This window comes from Theobroma cacao, chromosome 7 (genome assembly GCF_000208745.1).
Source record: "Theobroma cacao cultivar B97-61/B2 chromosome 7, Criollo_cocoa_genome_V2, whole genome shotgun sequence".
Lineage (NCBI taxonomy): Eukaryota > Viridiplantae > Streptophyta > Magnoliopsida > Malvales > Malvaceae > Theobroma > Theobroma cacao.
Genome location: NC_030856.1, coordinates 8,084,345 through 8,104,417, shown reverse-complemented (window position 1 = coordinate 8,104,417; position 20,073 = coordinate 8,084,345). Strand labels below are relative to the sequence as shown.

Sequence of the window (20,073 nt, the reverse complement as noted above, 5' to 3'; positions counted from 1 at the left end):
ATTAGTATTGATTTTCAGCTTGTCTGTTGGTGGTTTAACCTATTGTGGGTTTTGGTGTTTCTTTAATACCTTCGGGGTAGGTGCACAGTGGCCATTTATGCTCACATTGAAAAAAGAGAGGACTGATCATTTCTTTTTCTTTTTTGCATATGAGGCATGTAATAACTGCATCATTTATAATTCCTTTATTCATGAGGTTATCCTTAACAACAATGCCCTTTTTAAAGAGTTGCCAGCAGAAGATTTTCGTTTTAAACGGAGCGAGGCTTAACTAGGCTTTTTCCTAATGCTCTTCAATTGCCGAATTGTCATGAAGTACAAGACTATAGAAAAAGCTGGAGTTGTAATTTCCATTGGAGCAACCTTTCTAGATAAGTCCGTCTTGAAAGTTCATTGCAAGAATTTGGCTCTCTAACAATGTCTTGAAATGCTCATACTGTTACATTTCCCAACAAAAAACCTATCGCCTTAGTTGAACATGCCAATGCTATTCATCGCCAATCTACTCACCAAAATCAGCAACTCAGCCTTTTTTGTTTTTTGTGGTGACGAAAGCAAAAATTTTAGGAAAAGCAAATCTGAGGACACAACCTTCAATCTATTTGTCGTCCCAAAACCTTGCTTGTTCCCCATTTCCAATACTTAACCTCAACCAATCTAACATATAATTTATTGGTATATTTTCAAAATCAAAGGTTATGTCATATAATGAAAAGTTATCTTAGATCAAAAATTATATCACATAAAGTGACATAGTATGTCTATTGGATTATAGGCATGTTTTCATGTGAATAGTTATGTCTCTTGGTAAAATGACATTCAAAAGTTATGAGACAAATTGAAAAGACAGCATAGCTCAAAAGTTAAATATAGAAAGTTATCGTTTTAATTTATAACTCAAAGATTATATTTTATGAAATAAATAGTTATTTTTTCATAAGATGATTATTGAAACAATACTTTTATCCAAAAGTTGTATTTGGCAAAATTTAAAGATATCTTTTAGACAAAATAGTGCCTTAATGAAAGGGTTGTGTCCTTGAAGAAGAGACACTTGCAAACCTATATAAAAGACTTATTGCTAACCATTTTGAGACATCAAGTCAAACACAAAACAAGAGTAAAAATATCAAGAGTAAGAAAAGTGTTGTGTTCTATTAACATAAACACCTAAGTTCCCATCAATTACAAAAGCTTTCAAATCCCTTATAATCAAATTGCTGCAGAAAGTAGGCCTTAAGGCTAAACAATTTTGTAAACCCTCGACTGTATCTAGCGGTCTACTCTCGTAAAGGGTAAGACGAAATTAGACATTGGCTTCATTATATCCTTAAGGCTATTTATATTATTCTCTTTTTACATACAGAGTGGTGAGGTGAAATAAGTCTTAAAGATTGTGTCTATTAAAAGGCTCACCTTGAAGTTAATTTTGTCGGTTCCTTGAATTCCATTTAAACCCTATCTGCACCAACATAATTACTATAGTCATATGTATTGGTAAGAGATTTAGTTATATTTTTCCAGACAGCAAAAACTTTAGAACCATATGCAGGGATAGGCAAAAATCCATTATGTTGTTCGCCTAGTTTTTACACCATAATTTTTCTCCATTGGCTTTCTGGTTCGTTTTCAAAGCGCCACAACTATTTGTTTAACAATGCCTTATTCTTGAGGCCAATATCGACCAGCCTTAATCCACCAAGTTCCCGTGGGCTGCACACAAATGTCTAGTTCACATGATAGAGCTTGTGCACTAGGTTCGGCCTTCCCACAAAAAAACACCTCTGAATTTTGTTAATGGTATTTTGTATAATGACCAACATCTAAAAAAGGGACATGTAGAACACTAGAGACTGTTGAGGATCGATTTGAGGAGTGTGACACAACCACCCATTAAAAAGGTGTTAGCTTTCCATGAGGCTAATTTGCTTTCGACCCTCTAAATAACTAGTTGCCACATATTAACAAAGCCTTGTTTGGCACCCAACGACAGCCCCAAATAGTTGGCTGGAAGCGTACCAGCTTTGCAATTAATGAGGGCAACCCACTTGTTCATCATATTGTGCTTAATACCCACTCCATATAGCTGACTTTTTTAAAAATTAATTCGAAATCCTGAAATAACTTAAAAATATGTTAACAATCTTTTAATATTGACAAAAAAATTAAAATCAGGTTGTGATAGGATTACCTTATCATCAGCACATCATCTACAAGGTTAAACTGCGGAAAGGATTCTATACCCAAAATAAGTATCAAACTACCATATTATATGATTTTTTTTGGTTTATTGAAAGAATGGGCTGGATCACGCTACAGTAAAAGAGAGCCCGATACCTTCCTTAACCCTCTTAACGCACCACACTTAAAGGATTACTTAATCATGATAGAGTAATTGAGTCAAATTAAGCGTAGATAATTGGTCTTTGGTATTCTAATTCCTAGGAAAACATATAGAATAAACCAAGTTGTGATGAGATTTGAGTTGTACTAAAATTTGTATACAACTTATGAAATAAAATAATTCAAAATTTCACACATATTTTGCAATTCTTGAATCAAATACTCTACTTAGGCAAATAATGCATTGATACTATTGTATTGCACAATATTTATTAAATATAGTTTGACATTTGATTGAACTCAGTTTCATCGTACCTAATTGTCCTGGGCATATATTTCTTGATTTCTTTGTGAATAGAAAATTTCTTGATGTTAAATTAAATATGTTGTTAGCTTTTCTTAGTCATCATACTCGGAAATAAGTTTGGCATTTATTCAAAATATAAAATTTAAAAAAATTTTAACTAAATTTTTATCTTTTTATTACGTTCAATTAATTTGTTTTGTTTAGTATAGAGGTGTCCAAAACCTAAATTTTTTATGGATGTGCGAATTGGCCTAATTTGATTCAAGCTACCTTAAGCTTTTAAACATGTCTTAACGTGCAACCAATGAACTGCTTTATAAATATCTGCACTTTTCCACAACCAAGCGATGTGAGATCCCAGACACCAAACTCCCATTAATGTCATGTGGATCAGGAGGTTGGCATTAGATGAGTCAAGGATCTATAAGTGCTTAAAGGAAGTACACATTAGACTTGTTAGATGGGTAAGGATTTTTTGGGAGTAATATTAGTATCCACTCTTATTGATTACAATCACAAAACTAATGGTGACGATCAACTGTTAGATGCTACTAATTACAAACAATTAATTGGAAAGTTGTTATATTTAACTTTCATCGACCTTGTCCAAGTTTTATCACAATTCATAGACAAACATGGAAGTTCTCATTTGCAAGCAGCTATTAAGGTATTGAAATACCTTAAGGATCACTACAGCAAGAAATTTTACTATTTAGCAAAGTCTTCATTATCTAAAAGCTTATATTGATAGTGACGTGACAAGGTGTGAAGATTTAATAGTAAAAATGTAAAAAATAAAGCAACTAAATCAAGCTTGGATTTAATTTTTAAAAAGAGAAAGTGGACAAGCTCAGTTCAATTCATGAATGCCTATAATATCATGTTCATTGTCATAAAATAAAAAAGCTAACTTAGTCTTCATTATTTAAAAGCTTATATAGATAGTGACGTGACAAGGTGTCAAGACTTAATAGTAAAAACGTAAAAATAAACCAGCTAAATCAAACTTGGATTTGATTTTTAAAAAGAGAGATTGGACAAGCTCAATTCAATTCATGAATACTTCCAATATCATTTTCATTGTCATAAAATAAAAGGCTAACTAGCCATCTAAAGAGTCATTTTTTTTTTTTAAATTGGAGATGGGGATTCATTATCTAAAGAGTCAATTTTTTTTTTGAAATTAGAGATGGGGATTCTCCATCTAAAGAGTAAAATTTTTTATTTTAAAAATTGAAAAAAGAAGATTCGAACTCTACTCTTTAATTAAAAAAATTATGCACAAATCAATGAGTTAAATGCTCAAGTGTTTAACTATTGATAATTATTATTATTATTATTATTATTATTAATGTATAATTTTATAAACATTGATGATTAAAGTATAATTTTAAAAATTACAATGATTTAAGTATAAATTTTAATAAATTTAAGTAATTATAGATGTAATTTACTTAAAGTTAACAAAATAAAAAAGTATACACTTCCTTTTACAAAAAAAAAATATTTTTACTGATAATTATTAGTTTGAGGTCAGACGGTTCTGTAATTTTTTTTTATTAAATGGTACTACATAATGCTAAAAAGATAAAAATAAGAAAAAAATGCATAATCTTATTTTTAAATTTGGTACGGTTCCGTACGCGGGTCAGCCACCTGAATTTGAACTTTCCAAATTAGTGTTTGATTACGTAATGGATTGAAATTTCAAATAATATTTTGCTACTTTATGGATGTTCTTTGCATCAAGTTTTCCAAAAGTCAAGTTTGATTAGTAGAATCATTAAGGCCAAAGAGGCCTTTTAGACCTTTAATTACGAGTTCCCATTATTGACCTTGTTTTTTTTTTTTTTCAAATTGGTTTGATCAATCTCTCATTTTGACTATGGAATTGAAAGGTGGTAAAAATCAAGGTTCTGCAATTTGGAGCAAAGTGCCTTTAAAAAATGGAAGAGGTCAAAAGTTTTATTCTCTTTCGCACATGGATAGTTTGCTAGAAAAGCCCACAATTTTGTTTTTGGCCCTTGTCTTATACTTTTCTATCTCCATTTTATCTTCCTCTACATTTTGCTTTTATTTCTCTAACCTTTCCTTCAAGCAAAGTCCACCTTGTATCAAGCAATTGATTTCATTACGTATAATCTTGATGTATATTCATCAAAGGCATAGGTTAGAAATAACATGGCACCAAATATTTATCTTGAAGGGAAATTGCTCAAAAGGTCTTCCTTTTCCCATTCACTTCCTTAATTTTTTTTTTCATTTCTTTCACATTTATGTCATTCAACTAGCACTTGCAAACTTGAAATACATTTACCAAGGTTTCAAGGTATTAAGGCACACCTGTCTGAAAATAAGGTATAAACATAAATATAAATATATACAAAGTTATGTAAAAAAATTGTACATACTATAATTCTAAGTATAAATAATGCCGGCAGCCGGCAGAAAAGCAAAGCGTGTGTGCACTGTAGCAGTTTCCAAGGCAGCGCCCGCTGATGTAGAAAGCCTTAATCGGCGGCTTCTCCCTCCCTCGCCAGTCCCAGTCTTATTCATTTACTCACATCTGTCTTTTCTTTTCTTTTACATTAAAAAAAAAATAAAAAACCAGAATAAAAATATCAATTCCTAGCACAATAAATAACTCGTGTTCCTTTTCTGACCACGTTTGCTTTTCTTTCAATAAAATAAAACACGACGTCTTCCCTTATAACCTTTCTTTCTTGTCTTGCATAACCATAACAACTCCACTTCGTTTCTCAAACGAATCATAGTTCAAAGAAGAACATAGAAGCATAGTGTTTCGCTTTGTTTGTAACGTTAGTTTATTTTGTCTTGTTGCGGTTGTTTTGAAGGGTTTATAAGTGTATGGTATATATTTTGGTTTTAAGACAAAGAGAAAGGGGAGAAAGTCTTGGGGTGGAAGAAGAGGAAAATGGGGTTTGTTTTCTCTGTATTTAAGATGGTTTGTGTACTTCTTCTGGGCTTTTTGGCTTTGAATTGCTTTACTGAGTTTGGATCAAATGCTCAACTTTTGCCTGAAACTGAAGGTATGCGAATAACCAACCACCTTTATTCATACTTTGTTAAGTTCTTTTTTAGTAGTATATTTTTCGGTGTTTCTTTCTTTTGTTTTGACTGTTTAAGTTCATGTTGCTCTGTTTGGTTCCTGAGAATTCAAGGGTAAAAGAGATGAAAATTTTTAAGGATGTGGGTGTTGTTCCTTTTTGAATAGAACTTACTCTGTTTGGTTACAGAGGATTGGGAGAGAAAAAGAAAGAAAAAACTGATTTTTAATTTTTTATTCTTCACTTTATGTTCTAGTTTCTGGGATGCAAACTTTCTTGTAATGTTTTTAGTAAGAATGATTCTTTTGGCTATATGTGACTTAGCAATTTTGGCAACAAATTAGAAGGTTTTACAGAATTTGAAGCATTAAGAAGTTAAAATGTGATTAAAAGCGTTATGTTACATGGAATGCATTATGTTTTTTCTGGTGATGAGAAAATATATGACGACAAAGATGTTTTTGTCATTTTGGACAATGCTGGTTTAGTTTCTTTGTTCTTGTATGATGTATTGGCAGATAGCTCTGTTTGGTCGCTGGGAATTTCTAGTAAAAAATTACGAATAGGATTGAAATTTTGGACTCTTTTTCTCTCTTAATAATTTATGTTGAAGTTTTGATGTGATTGATCAGAAAACATGGCTTACGTGAAGAAAAAGAACTCTTGGAATATTTTTAAAGAGTTCATTAAAGTTGGGATTTCTTGTTTCTATTTTCTTTTGCTACTCTGTTCTATCCGCAGAAAAATTTGATTTGACTTTGTTTTACTTTAATTCCTCTGCATTAATCATCACTCATCTCCACTTTTCTCACATGGGTTTTCTTGGATTGATGCATTTTTTGTTTAAGGTATTTCCTCTGTTCTGTTTGGTTTCTGGGAAAATGGATGAATGTTTAAAGACAATGTTATATCCTTATCCTGTAACTTCTTTATGTTATTGTTTCTGTCTTTTGTTAGTGAAACAAAAACCTAGAGATTTGTTTGAACCCCTAACATGTTCTCAGCAAGACGACAGATGATTAGGATAATTGATAATTTTTAATTTTGTTGGATGCTTGTTTTCTTGGACTATCTGTCAGTTGCTTTCAAAATAAGATGACCTACAATCTGATTCCCTGCTGTATGTTTATGGTCTTCCATATTTGTTTTTCTATGCTTCTAAATATGTAGCTTTCATTATCTCAAACATTTGGCAATTCTCAATAGAAAAAAGGAATAGTTCCTATCAAAGGGATGTTACCACAGAAAGATAGTGATTCTCATTTCAAACTCAACTTTGATCCAGTCCATTTCATTCATTATTTGGTATAGCTGATGGCCCCACTAGTTTGCCTAGATTTGGGGCATTTCCTTACCTGCCTTGCATTATTTGTACATGTTGACTTGGTCAATAAGAGATATTTTAAGAAACATTCAGAACTTCATTAATTCAAGGCCCATCACCAAACCACTTGCCATTTTTTCTATGCCAACAACATCCAGTGTTTTTCATCTGCTCTTTGTTCATGTGAATTTTTAAACACTTAAATAAGGAAAATCACAGTCATAGGATGGTTTCCATCGGTGATTAGATCAGATATAGACTTTATTCCCTTGGCAGTGATGGCTATTAGTATAAGTAAATTTTTAATATGATTCCATTAGTTATTAGATTTTGCAATGTCCTTTGTCTGGTAGCAATTATTGCTTGATGGGGCTGCTTCTCTTTGCCGCTAATTTGAGTACTATATCTGTCTTCATCCTACATTTTTATAAGCATGAATGGCCAATTAGCTGGCCATGTTTACATTCCTTTCGTGAATTTTTTTAGTCAAACAGTTAAGCTGGGGTCAGGTTTTGATAATCCATTTATTTTCTTTAAATCTGAACATGTTTGACATTACGAGCAGAAAAACAGCATCCTGAGTTTGACCATGGTGTCTACTGTTACTGAATGGTCAAATCTGAATATTTTATATGGCCTTGACTTTTCTCATGTTTGTCCTGGTCAAATCTGATGTGCCATCAATCTTTAGGCTCATCATAATGACTCCAAACTTCTTACAGTTGCATTTATTTCACGCGTCCAATGGAAAATCTTGGAACATGTTTTTCCTTTGCTGAACATTTGATTCAATTAAGAACAAATGATAAACTGATTAAAGGACTATTTTTATTATTATGTATGTGTATTTACTGAGTAATTTCTCGGACTTGTCTGCAACAGTGCAAACTCTTCAAACTGTATTTTCGAAGCTGCAGCATCCAAATGCTACTGGCATCAGCCGAACCTTTTGCACTGAGCCTGGATGGAACTATACCATTACTGAACTTACTGAAAGCCTTATTGCGTGTAACTGTTCTGATGGCAACAACACTGTCTGCCACGTCACTCAAATGTACGTTCTCTTTTTCTTCTTCCTTTTTAGCAAGGATTTGCTTACATACATACAATGTATTAGGTTTGTTCAGTCATGCAGATTCTACTGATATTTTCTTTACTGCAATGGAACATTGATCAAGAGGGAACATTAGGCTCTTTTCTGAGAATATTATAAGGAGATGTTGTAGTGAATATGTTTAGGACTAATTGTTTTGGTTCATTATCTGCAACTAGTTTAAAACTTTGGCAGAGAAGGCATATATTCCTGGGGCAAATTAGCAGCAGGCCAAAACTGAATGCTGAAATTGATACTAGTTATGTTAATTAATACCCACTAAACAATCATTTATGTAATTCTTGTCAAAGTTTCTAATGAAAAAAGCTTTTAATGATTATGTAATTCACTCTATGAAGATGTCATCAATTCCCAGGCTTGATCCTATTGGGGTTACTAGATTCTTAGTCCTGTATCAAAATTATTAGTATTTTACATCCTTTTCTATATATATATATATGTTTCCTTCTTAATTGATTTTTTATTTTTTTTGCTTTGCTGTAACAGTTTGATAAAGGGTCACAATATGACTGGAGTTATACCACCAGAATTTGGAAACCTTACTCATCTGGAAGTAATGTAAGTTATATGTATTTATTTTTCAACATTAGGAATTCAGTTTACCTCATTGGTTCATTAATTCATTCAATTCACTTTACAAATATACTAGAATATGGAGATCATTTGTTAATAGGTTGTCTCTAAATGAGCCTGGATGGATTGATAGGATTTGAAACTGCTTTATTATGTTCTAGATATAGGGCATTGTTAAAATTATTTCTTGTAGTAAACAATAAACAATCCTTTTAGTGATTATGATTTGTCTGAGAGACCAGGCTCACAATTTGTTTAAACTTCAAATTGCTGGGATAAATATCAAGTTCATATGCTCTCTGTTCTAGATTTAGTTAACAGGTGCAGGAATCACATTATATTGACAAAGAAAAATACTTCAGAGAAACTATCCACTTATTAGCTTTCTCCCCTTTTTCTCCTTTTAAAATTTTCTATGCTTAACAATGCAAAAGTCTGTCCAATCATTTGGTAGAAGGTAATGATCTGTTGAATATCAACTGTTTCTCTAATGCTTATCTGAGATTGGAAAAGTACTTAGCAAAGCTTCCATTGTTGAACAGTGATCTCACTCGCAACTATCTTAATGGATCGATTCCATCGAGTTTGTCTCGTCTACCTCTTGCCAACTTGTAAGTTACTATTTTCATTTTATCTGTCAGGTGCTTTGCTAGTTGCCATAGGATTATTTAGCCATCAATGAAGGTATATAACTGGTCACCTTTTCTAACTGCTTCAGGTCACTTTTGGGGAACCGTCTTAGTGGTTCAATTCCTCAGGAAATTGGTGATATTTCTACACTTGAAGGACTGTAAGTCATGATGCATAAATCTGCATGTACTTGAACAAAGAAGTTGTTGTATAATATATCAATTCCAAATTAAATTTTGTTTTCAGGGTTTTGGAAGATAATCTGCTTGGGGGGTCTCTTCCATCCAACCTAGGAAATTTGGGCCGCTTGAATAGACTGTAAGTTCTTTTCTCAGCCTTAAAAATGTTATATGATTACTATTAACAATGAGATGAAATGGCACCAAGTAAAGAACCATATGGAATTGATGCTAATTATATAGGTGGATCTGGTTCTCAATTTACACTGTTATACAATTCATTTAGCCAAAGTTTTGATGGTCTAGTTTAATTTATGTTTCCTGGATTTCGAAAATTGGTTACTGTGGGATTTTCTGTTTCCTGGATACCTTATGCAAAGATTGATGTATCAAAGTAAAACAAAAAACGATACAGGTCTAGCAACTGTCTTTAAGATGGATTTTAGTTGGTTTTTCACAAATTATGGTTTTTATGAATATGAGCTTAGTTACTGCTGAAAACTGCCTGAATGTACCACCCATTGTTCCAGACAACATGCAAAATTTTATTTTATTTTGAATTTTTCTCTTGTTCGAGTTCAATGGCATTTGTTGAGTGAATTCCCGATGTATGTTCTGTCCTATTTGAGTTATAACTGACTTTTTCTACTCCTTCAGTCTTCTTTCAGCAAACAATTTTACAGGCACAATTCCTGAATCATTTGGCAATTTGAAGAACTTAACTGATTTGTAAGTGTTATCTGATGTGGATATCTGAAAATTCATCATACTGTTTTGCGAAATCCTGACCTTCTGAAATGCGTCTTGCAGCCGGATAGATGGAAGTAGTTTGTCAGGGAAGATACCTGATTTTATTGGGAATTGGACCAAACTTACAAGATTGTGAGTATCAAATCCTATGTTGTTACCTACTTTATCATTTTAATAGAGAAACTATTTAAAATTGTATTCTGTTTTTTTCCCTCCTTTTACCTTTTTGTTGTTATTTATAAAGATTTTAATCTCTTGCAGGGATATGCAAGGCACATCAATGGAAGGACCAATTCCTTCTACTATATCTGAGTTAAAAAACTTAACCGATTTGTGAGTGTTCTTTCCTCAAATCGTTAGTGCTCTATTCTGTGTGGCAACAATATCCATGACAATAATTGGGAGATGCAAGAAGATGAAGTTATCAAGCATCTGTTAATATTCTAATATCTCATCATTTTCAGGAGGATATCTGATTTGAAAGGTTCAAGTTCAGCATTCCCTAATTTGGAGGGAATGACAAATATGGACGAATTGTGAGTTGATGACCATTGGTTACTGTAAGAAGTTTTTCCTTGTAATTCATTGTTTTTAATGTTTGTCTCATCAGAGGATTTGTTTTAATTTTGTGACTCAGGGTACTGCGAAATTGCTTGCTTTCTGGTTCAATCCCTGCCTATATAGGGGAAATGATATCATTGAAAACATTGTAAGTTTGCATGATTATTTGAGTCCTTTTGAAGATTCTTGATTTGATTTTTCAATGAAGATAATAGTGAAAATCAAATTGAATATAACAGCAGAAGTGTTTCACACCATTTATCCCAATTCTGTTTCATTATTTTGAATTTGCCTCTAGAAACAAAACCTATGAAAAACTCATGACAATTATCTGCAGTGACAACCTTTTGGATGGTTTGATGAAATATGAATTGAGACTTGGAATTTGCATTTTACGTTACCAAAGTCTCAATTACTAGTATTTTATTTCTCACTGCTAGTTGATAGCTTGATATGTATATGCTCATATTTTCAAGGACAGGCTGATTTCTTTGCTCAAGGTTTGACTTGTTTGTCCATGCCAAAATTTTCTTAGTTACTATGAAAGTCCAATAAGCTGTCTCTTCATCCTGATAGTTGATTTACACCTAAGATATGAAATAATTACCCTTAGGATATTGTCAAATGTTTTACATTTGCTCACTAATATATGTGGTAATCCAATTTTGTTAGAAACTGTACCCTGGTAGATAGATTCAAATGAGGAAAATTTTCTTCTAATTTATGCTTACATGACTTCTGCTATAGGGACCTGAGCTTCAACCACCTAACTGGTCAAGTTCCATCAACATTGCAGAGTTTGACGAGGTTAAACTTCTTGTAAGTCGATAAAAATCTAAGCATTATTAAATGGAAATGCTTACCTTTCTAGTAAGCAATTTCTTTTCATCTTTACTTTTTGCTTCTTGCATAAATTAAAACTGAGATGTGAAACTTTATGATTTAGGTTTCTGACTAACAACTCATTGAGTGGAGCAGTGCCAAATTGGATATTACAAAGCGACAACAACATGTCAGTCCATCTCCCGGCTCTAAATATTTCTTTTTATGTTAAGAATATTGATTGCTTGTAGTGACTGCTAGTTCAAACTAATTGTTTGAAAATATTCATTGCAGAGATTTGTCTTACAACAATTTCACAACAGACTCATCTCAAATGAGTTGCCAACAGGCAAATGTGTAAGCCTCTTGATGTTTCATGAATCTTCAATGTCCTTTCGTTTCTATTACTAATGTATCCCATCTAGTATATTCTCTAAAATTATCATTTTATTACTTAACAGGAACTTAGTGTCCAGTTTCTCATCCTCAGATAGCAACTCGTAAGTTTTGTTTCTATCGTTCTTTTCATCGTTATAATTGATTTTAGAAAATAATTGGTAACTGAAGTTACATTCTTAATTGGCAGAATCTCTTGGTGCTTAAGGAAGGACCTTCCTTGTCCCAGAAATCCCAACCGTAAGTATAATTACATATCTTATTATGCTTTTGGGAATTATATGTGCTTGTTATTTGTTCAATCTTCTTGTCCTTCTCATGAGAAATTTCTCTAATATACATTGCTTATTTGTCTGCAGACCATTCCTTGTTTATTAATTGTGGAGGAGAGACGATGAGTGTTGATGGAGATGACTATGAAGAGGACCTAAGCAGATTTGGTCCATCAAACTATTTTTCTTCAGCAAATAAGTGGGCCTATAGTAGTACAGGGGTTTTTTTGGGCAAAGAAGACGCCCCTTACATTGCAAGAACTTCATCTGCTGTGACTGGTCCAGACTACTATAAAACTGCACGGCTTTCACCTCAATCACTGAAGTACTATGGCTTGTGTTTGAGACAAGGCAATTATAAAGTGCAACTTCACTTTGCTGAGATAATGTATTCTGCTAATGAGACATTTGAGAGTCTTGGAAGGCGCATATTTGACGTATCAATTCAAGTAAGTATACGGTAGCTATATTCATGGACCTTTAGTTTTGTGTTGTAAGTTTATAGATAAAACTGTAAATGTAATTTGAAAGTTTCTGAGTGTTTCCTTTCTGTTCAAAATGTGTTCAACATATAAGTTTAGCTTCTGAAACTCTAGTTTTAATTTTCTGCAGGGGAATGTGGTTTTGGAGAATTTCAATATTATGCAGGAAGCTGGTGGTGTGCGGAGGGGCATCAGCAGGGAATTCAATGTTGATGTAAATGGAAGTACTCTGGAGATTCACTTATACTGGAGGGGGAAAGGAACCACTGCCATTCCTGACAGAGGGGTCTATGGACCACTTATATCTGCCATTACAGTAACTCCCAGTAAGTCCATGTCAAATTGAAGAACTTGCTCATTGCTAATTTCTTAACTGGTCTTTCATTAACTCCTATCTTGTCTTTTAGACTTTAAGGTTGACACGGGGAATGGGTTATCAGCTGGAGCCATTGCTGGTATTGTGATTGGTTCATGTGTAATTGTCATCTTGCTATTGATCATCCTCCGACTGAAAGGTTACTTGGGTGGCAAAAATGCTGAAAACAATGGTAAGACCATTTATGCAAGAAATATGTTCATAATAATTACTTAAGCCTTTTTGACTTTTACTTTCGTAGCCCCAAAAAAGAAGAGTAGAAACTGGTATTGTTTCTGATGTTCTTTATGACTGGCTAAATCTTTTAATCTGCTCATATTACAGAACTTCATGGGCTAGATCTTCAAACTGGATACTTCAGTTTAAGACAAATGAAAGCTGCTACCAATAATTTTGATGCTGCAAATAAGATTGGTGAAGGAGGATTTGGGCCAGTTTACAAGGTAATAATTGTTTTCATTTTAGTCTAAGATTAGAACCCTTGGTTATAGTATTCCGAATAAGATAAAGTGTCTAGTTTGTGATATATCCAATCTTTGTGCTAAGAGGGAGAAAGGATTATTTGTTGAACTACTTTCTGAATTTTCACTCTGCTTGATTGTAGGGTGTACTGTCAGATGGTACAGTAATTGCAGTTAAGCAGCTATCCTCTAAATCTAAGCAAGGAAATCGTGAATTTGTGAATGAGATAGGGATGATTTCTGCATTGCAACACCCAAACCTTGTGAAGCTTTATGGCTGTTGTATTGAGGGAAATCAGTTGTTGCTAATATATGAGTACTTGGAAAACAACTGTCTTGCTCGTGCACTTTTTGGTAAATGCTTCACTAACATCTTATACTAATATTTCAAGAAAGATAATTATGACTTAAAAAGTCTCTTCTTTTTTCTCTTGTCATTTCTTTTCAGGTCGTGATGAACAGCGTCTTAACTTGGACTGGTCAACCAGAAGGAAAATATGCTTGGGAATAGCAAGAGGTTTAGCTTATCTTCATGAGGAGTCAAGACTGAAAATTGTTCACAGAGATATTAAGGCAACAAATGTGCTGCTTGATAAGGATCTTAATGCTAAGATCTCTGACTTTGGATTGGCCAAGCTTGATGAAGAAGAGAACACTCATATCAGCACCAGGATAGCTGGAACAATGTGAGTCTCCCTCTGTCTCCCATCCTGCATCTTTTTGCTTTAATTTAGTATTTTTCTATAATGATAGATTAAATTAAAATATCGAAATAAGGGCTTAAAGTTTTCCTTAAATTTGGATAAATATGGTGAAAAAGATGTCTGTTCTTATCAAGACATTGCTGTTTGACCCAAAAAGACAATGCTGTTGATTTTTAGTCCAGTTACTTTATAGCAGATTTTAGTAAAAAGATAATAGGGAATTAGCAGATGCCTAAGCAATATGGTGACTAGCATTATGTAAACCACATGTAATACGTCAAATATCATGCAGACACTGCTATCTTAACTTCATTTCGCTAGTGCTATACTTGACATTTTTTGTATTTTTTTCTTATCCAGAGGTTACATGGCCCCTGAATATGCAATGAGGGGTTACTTGACTGACAAAGCAGATGTTTATAGCTTTGGTGTTGTTCTTTTGGAGATTGTCAGTGGGAAGAGCAACACAAATTACAGGCCTAAGGAGGAGTTTGTTTACCTCCTTGATTGGGTGAGCTATATTTATCAGCTCTTGCTTTTCTACTGTGTAATCTTTGGTTTCGACTTTATGCTGTTTCTTTGTTTTTCTGATCATGTGGGGATATATGATTGCAGGCCTATGTCCTGCAAGAGCAAGGAAACCTTTTAGAGCTAGTTGATCCAAGTCTTGGTTCACACTACTCAAAAGAAGAGGCATTAAGGATGCTTAACTTGGCTCTTTTGTGCACCAATCCATCTCCCACTCTAAGGCCATCCATGTCTTCTGTTGTGAGTATGATGGAAGGCAAGATTGCTGTTCAAGCTCCAATAATCAAGCGCAAGGATGCAGACCAGGATGCTCGGTTTAAAGCCTTTGAGATGCTATCACATGACAGCCAAACGAATGTCTCAATATTTTCTCATGACAGTCAGGCCCCAAGAAGCACATCTATGGATGGACCATGGATTGATTCTTCAATATCTCTCCCAGATGAGACTCGAGAACATTCATCATCAAGTATGCTTCTTAAAAATCCTTGAGAACAATATTGAATGAGTCGATGCTCTAAAATTCTTTTGCTTTTGACTTCTAGGAAGATTCTTTGTAAAGGAAAGATGTGAAGAAAAATGTTTTGATATAATGTGCAGATGAAGATGTTCAAATTTCTTGTGTAAAGAAGAGTTAATTGAATGAGTGCAGATTGTATTGGATTTACTACATTATTGTAAAGCTGCTTGTCCCCTACTTTTTGTTGTAGTGGCAGAGAACACATGTTCACTATTTGTTTGAATGGAGCTATATACTTAGAATTGGCACTACTGTTCTGGTTGATTAATTTACAATCAAAGACATATGAGTATTAGTTATAGTAAGGAAGAATCAAAGTTCACCATTTGCCAGCAATAGTTCTTGGCATCATCCTGGTGGGTAGTTGACTCAGGCCGCAGCAGTTTTAGCATGAAATTGATCATATCCATGGCTAAAACCAAAATTGTGACTAGAGGGATAGTAGGGGTGTATATTATGCAGGAAATGCATGATGAAAATGCAGGAAATTCCTGTTAAGATGAAAAAAAGAAAACAGGGTGGTTTATGGTTTTTGCATGTGTGTTGGGTATGCTGTATAGACAGTACAGGATTTGGCTCTGTAAAATTTTCCTTGTTTAAGTGATTCTTTTTCCAGGCTGTTGTCAGATTGCATCATTTCTTCTTCACTAATACAATCTATTATTGGGTGTAAAGTGAATTCAACTTTTGGCCTTTTGGGTGATTAATTAATTAATATTTATATATGGCTTTGACAATCATGGCCTGCTCCCCAACTCCCTCTTTCTCCTCATTGTTTGTGCAATGTTGATATATATGCTCAAACATAGAGACTTGAGATTGCAGACAAAGTCTAGCCGCCTGGTCCCATACCCAAAAAGAAAAATCAAAATCATGGAAAGTTAGGCAGCCGCACATGGGTTTGAAGGTATGTTAAAAAAATGCCAGAAAATCGATCATGAAAAGTTAGTGACTGGAAATTTTCCCCTTTAAAAAGAAAAGTGGTATTTATCAGAATTAAAAGTATTGCAATTTAAAAAAAAAAGAAAAAGAAAAAGAAATCAGTATTGCAGTATAGCTTTAAATGTATTCCAATATTCATAGTTTCTGTCAAGTTAGAAAATAAGAAATCGTTGTTATAGTTCAATGCAAGAGTTTGTAACTGGCTATTGGAGCTTGATCATCAACTTCCAGAAAGAGGTTCCTAACTGTTATTCAATGAAGTGTAGGTGATCAATTTGCAGAAAATTTACAGGTTTAACATCGTTCTATATAAAATTCAGCCAATGAAATACCAGTAGAAATGAAAATTCTATATATGTATAGGTAGAAATCGTTTAGAAAGTATTGTTGTTCATATTGCGACGTGACTGCCAATTGCTCACAACTTTGTGATTTATTCTTCCGCCGGTCCTACCCATATCCATATTGAAGAACTTGCACTTGCCATATATGGTATAGTATTCCAAGTTGTGGAGTTGCGGTCTGTCAAGCTAGAAAACGAAGTTACTTGACCATAGAAAAGCAATTGAAAAGTCAGAATATTTGCTACAGGGCTTTTGTCACATGCCATTATACAAGAAAATGACTGCTGTAAAGTGATGTCAATTTCACCTCTTTCAGCCCAAAAAAATATATATAAAAGAATGAATTATCTCTCTCAGTTGTTCCTTAATTTTTTGTGACTCAACCCACAAAATCTAATGGAAAACACTTGCCTCATCCTGGCTGTGCTTGTTGGGATTATGTTCCATTTTTTTATGGCTACTTTCTCTATGAAATTAACCAGCATAGCTACAGACCAATCAGCTTTTCTTGCATTGAAAGAACATGTTACTCATGACCCTATAAATCTCTTGGCAACCAATTGGTCTTCTTCTACCTCTGTTAGCAATTGGTTTGGTGTCAGTTGCGGATCCAAGCACCATAAAGTCACAGCTCCGGATCTTTCTGGCTTGGGACTCTTAGCCACCCTCCCACCCCACATAGGAAATTTATCATTCCTTTCTTTGCTTTTCATATCAAATAATAGTTTCCATGGCACATTACCAATCCAATTATCCAATTTGCATTGACTGAAACATATACATTTCGGTAACAACAGTTTCACTGGGGAAATCCCATCATGGTTTGGCACTTCCATAACTGAACTTCAGAGCTTGTTTCTGTACCGTAACAGCTTCAAGGGTGTTGTCCCATTTTCTTTATGCTATTTGTCAAAGCTAAAAATCTTGAGCTTGTTTAAAAATCAGCTTTCAGGTTCAATCCCCTCCTCCATCTTCAATATCTCTTCATTGCAAAAAATTGATCTTAGCAGTAATCAGCTCTCTGGTTCAATGCCATCCATTCCACGCAACTTGCTTTCGCTGCAAATCGTCAATTTCAACCTTAATAATCTCACTGGTCATATTCCGAAGGATATGTTTGATCATTTTCCTAAATTAGAAGGGCTTTACTTGAGTTATAACCTGCTTTCTAGTAGAATTACAGCCAGTTTATTCAAGTGCAAAGAGTTAAAACGTTTATCTTTGTCATTTAACCAATTGAAGGGGAGTTTACCGGTAGAAATTGGGAATTTTGTGTGGTGCAACTCAACTTCAAGTTCCAAGATGCAAAAAACCTCTTAGAAATTCCAAGGCAGCTGCTAAGCTTATAACATACGTACTAGCGCCTATTGCTTCCACAATTTTAGTATTGGCTTTAATTATCATTTTCTTACGAAGTGGGAAGAGGTAAGAAAAATTGCCAACTGAAGAAGATTTGTTACCTTTAGGAACATGGAGACGAATTTCATACCATGAGCTCAATCAAGCTACAAATGGATTCAGTGAAAGTAGATTGCTTGGTAAAGGGAATTTTGGTTCTGTATACCAAGGGACTCTCTCAGATGGGATGAGATTTGCAGTAAAAGTTTTCAAGTTAGAGTTCGAAGGAGCCTTTAAGAGCTTTGAGATTGAGTGTGAAGTTCTCCGCAACATTCGTCATCGAAATTTAATGAAAATCATCAGTAGCTGCTGTAATATTGATTTCAAAGCTTTAGTACTTGAGTTCATGCCTAATGGGATTCTTGATAAATGGTTGTATTCCAACAACTATTTTTTGGATATCCTGCAAAGGTTGAACATAATGATAGATGTTGCATCTGCATTGGAATATCTCCATCATGGTCATACAATGCTTGTGGTTCACTGCGATTCAAAACTCAGCAACGTTTTGTTGGATGAAGACATGGTTGCACATTTGAGTGATTTTGGCATTGCAAAACTCTTATGTGAAGAGGATTCAATGATAGAAACCATGACCATTGCAACGATTGGCTATATGGAACCAGGTAATACTTGTAATAATACTCCAAGTTATTATTCCTACTTGTGCACATAGTCGAACATGCATAAATATAATCTCTAGATAGTTTATAGTAGCATTTTTTTTTCATTATCATGAAACATCAATTTTGAATATTGCTGATGTATTTAAATTTATATACAGGGTATGGAACAGAAGGAATCGTTTCTACAAAAGGTGATGTGTATAGTTTCAGTATTCTTATGACGGAAACTTTCACAAAAAAGAAGCCTATAGATGAGATGTTTTTAGGAGAAATGAGCTTGAATAGTTGGGTTAAAGAGTTATTATCATCTACCTTAGTTGAAGTTGTAGACACCAATTTGCTAAGTACTGCAGAGAAAGAATGGCCTGCAGCAAAGAATTGTGCATCATCCATTTTGCAACTACCCCTAAAGTGTTCAGCAGAGTTACCTGACGAGAGGCTTGATATGAAGGAAATTGCTACGAAGCTAAGCAAGATCAAAGTCAAGTTCTTAAAGGACATTGAACGGGTTCGATGAAGTGGCAATTGTTTATGTTTTATTGCTCAAAATAAAAAAAAGAAGACCGATCTTCCATCTTTGGTTTTTCTAGCTCTCTACCGTAGGGTCTGGCATTGATTCCACCAATTTCTTTGTTTTATATACATTGCGCGGAACCGTGTATAAAAAGATAAGCATAGATGACATTTAAATGCAAGTATATAGATTTGTCCAAATGCAAGAAAAGTCACTCTTTTTCTCGACCAAGAAAAAAAGGAACGTGAATGGAAAGGAAGTCCGAATTGCAATCATGACGAAATTTGTCGTGAAAAACTGAAAAAAAAAAAAAAAAGAGTTCCGTCTTCACTACTTATCTCTGCCATGGAATAAAGGGGAATTTGGAGAACTATCATTGCTTGTTCTGAGGAATTTCAGGGTTTGTTATTGTCAATAAGAAACATCATTAGTGCGTACACGCAGCCAGGCTGTAGAGATTTGTTCATATGGCAAAGCGACTGTTAGTGCTCACAATTTTGTGTTTTATTCTTGGATCGGTCCTACCCAAATCGATCCATTTTCAAGCTTGTGTACTTGCCATATATAGTTTTTTTTAAAAGGTCATGTTATTTTATTAAGCCAGCCATCAACCAGCCACTTCAAGTCTTAAGTCTTTCGTTGACTAAAGACTTTTGATCACATAACACTTGCCTTAGCTGGGTGAAGAATGTACATTTGCATCCTGTAAAAAGCTGCCCACAAAAGAATTGGTAGTACAACTCCACGAGCAAAAAGGAACCTAAAGAAAAAGTCATCTTAGTGTTGGTACAAATAGATTTAGATGAAATTCAAAGAACTGGTAAAATTGACTTCAAGAC

The 20,073-nt window shown here is 34.0% G+C and overlaps 2 protein-coding genes across 2 annotated transcripts; both read left to right on the top strand.

The window, feature by feature from the left end:
- Positions 5,326-15,674, top strand: LOC18594349 (probable LRR receptor-like serine/threonine-protein kinase At1g53430). The gene is made up of 24 exons (XM_018124830.1): positions 5,326-5,700; positions 7,925-8,096; positions 8,643-8,714; positions 9,272-9,340; positions 9,448-9,519; positions 9,606-9,677; positions 10,196-10,267; positions 10,349-10,420; positions 10,550-10,621; positions 10,753-10,824; positions 10,926-10,997; positions 11,597-11,668; positions 11,796-11,861; positions 11,966-12,028; positions 12,133-12,171; positions 12,258-12,307; positions 12,427-12,788; positions 12,952-13,147; positions 13,229-13,369; positions 13,522-13,640; positions 13,802-14,012; positions 14,107-14,344; positions 14,723-14,873; positions 14,978-15,674. The coding sequence occupies exons 1-24, from the start codon at positions 5,586-5,588 to the stop codon at positions 15,380-15,382; spliced, it is 3,045 nt and encodes a 1,014-aa protein (XP_017980319.1). The 5' UTR covers positions 5,326-5,585; the 3' UTR covers positions 15,383-15,674.
- LOC108662936 (probable LRR receptor-like serine/threonine-protein kinase At3g47570) lies at positions 18,218-19,245 on the top strand. The gene is made up of 2 exons (XM_018124914.1): positions 18,218-18,720; positions 19,092-19,245. Exons 1-2 carry the CDS (start codon positions 18,282-18,284, stop codon positions 19,235-19,237), a joined length of 585 nt encoding a protein of 194 aa, XP_017980403.1. The 5' UTR covers positions 18,218-18,281; the 3' UTR covers positions 19,238-19,245.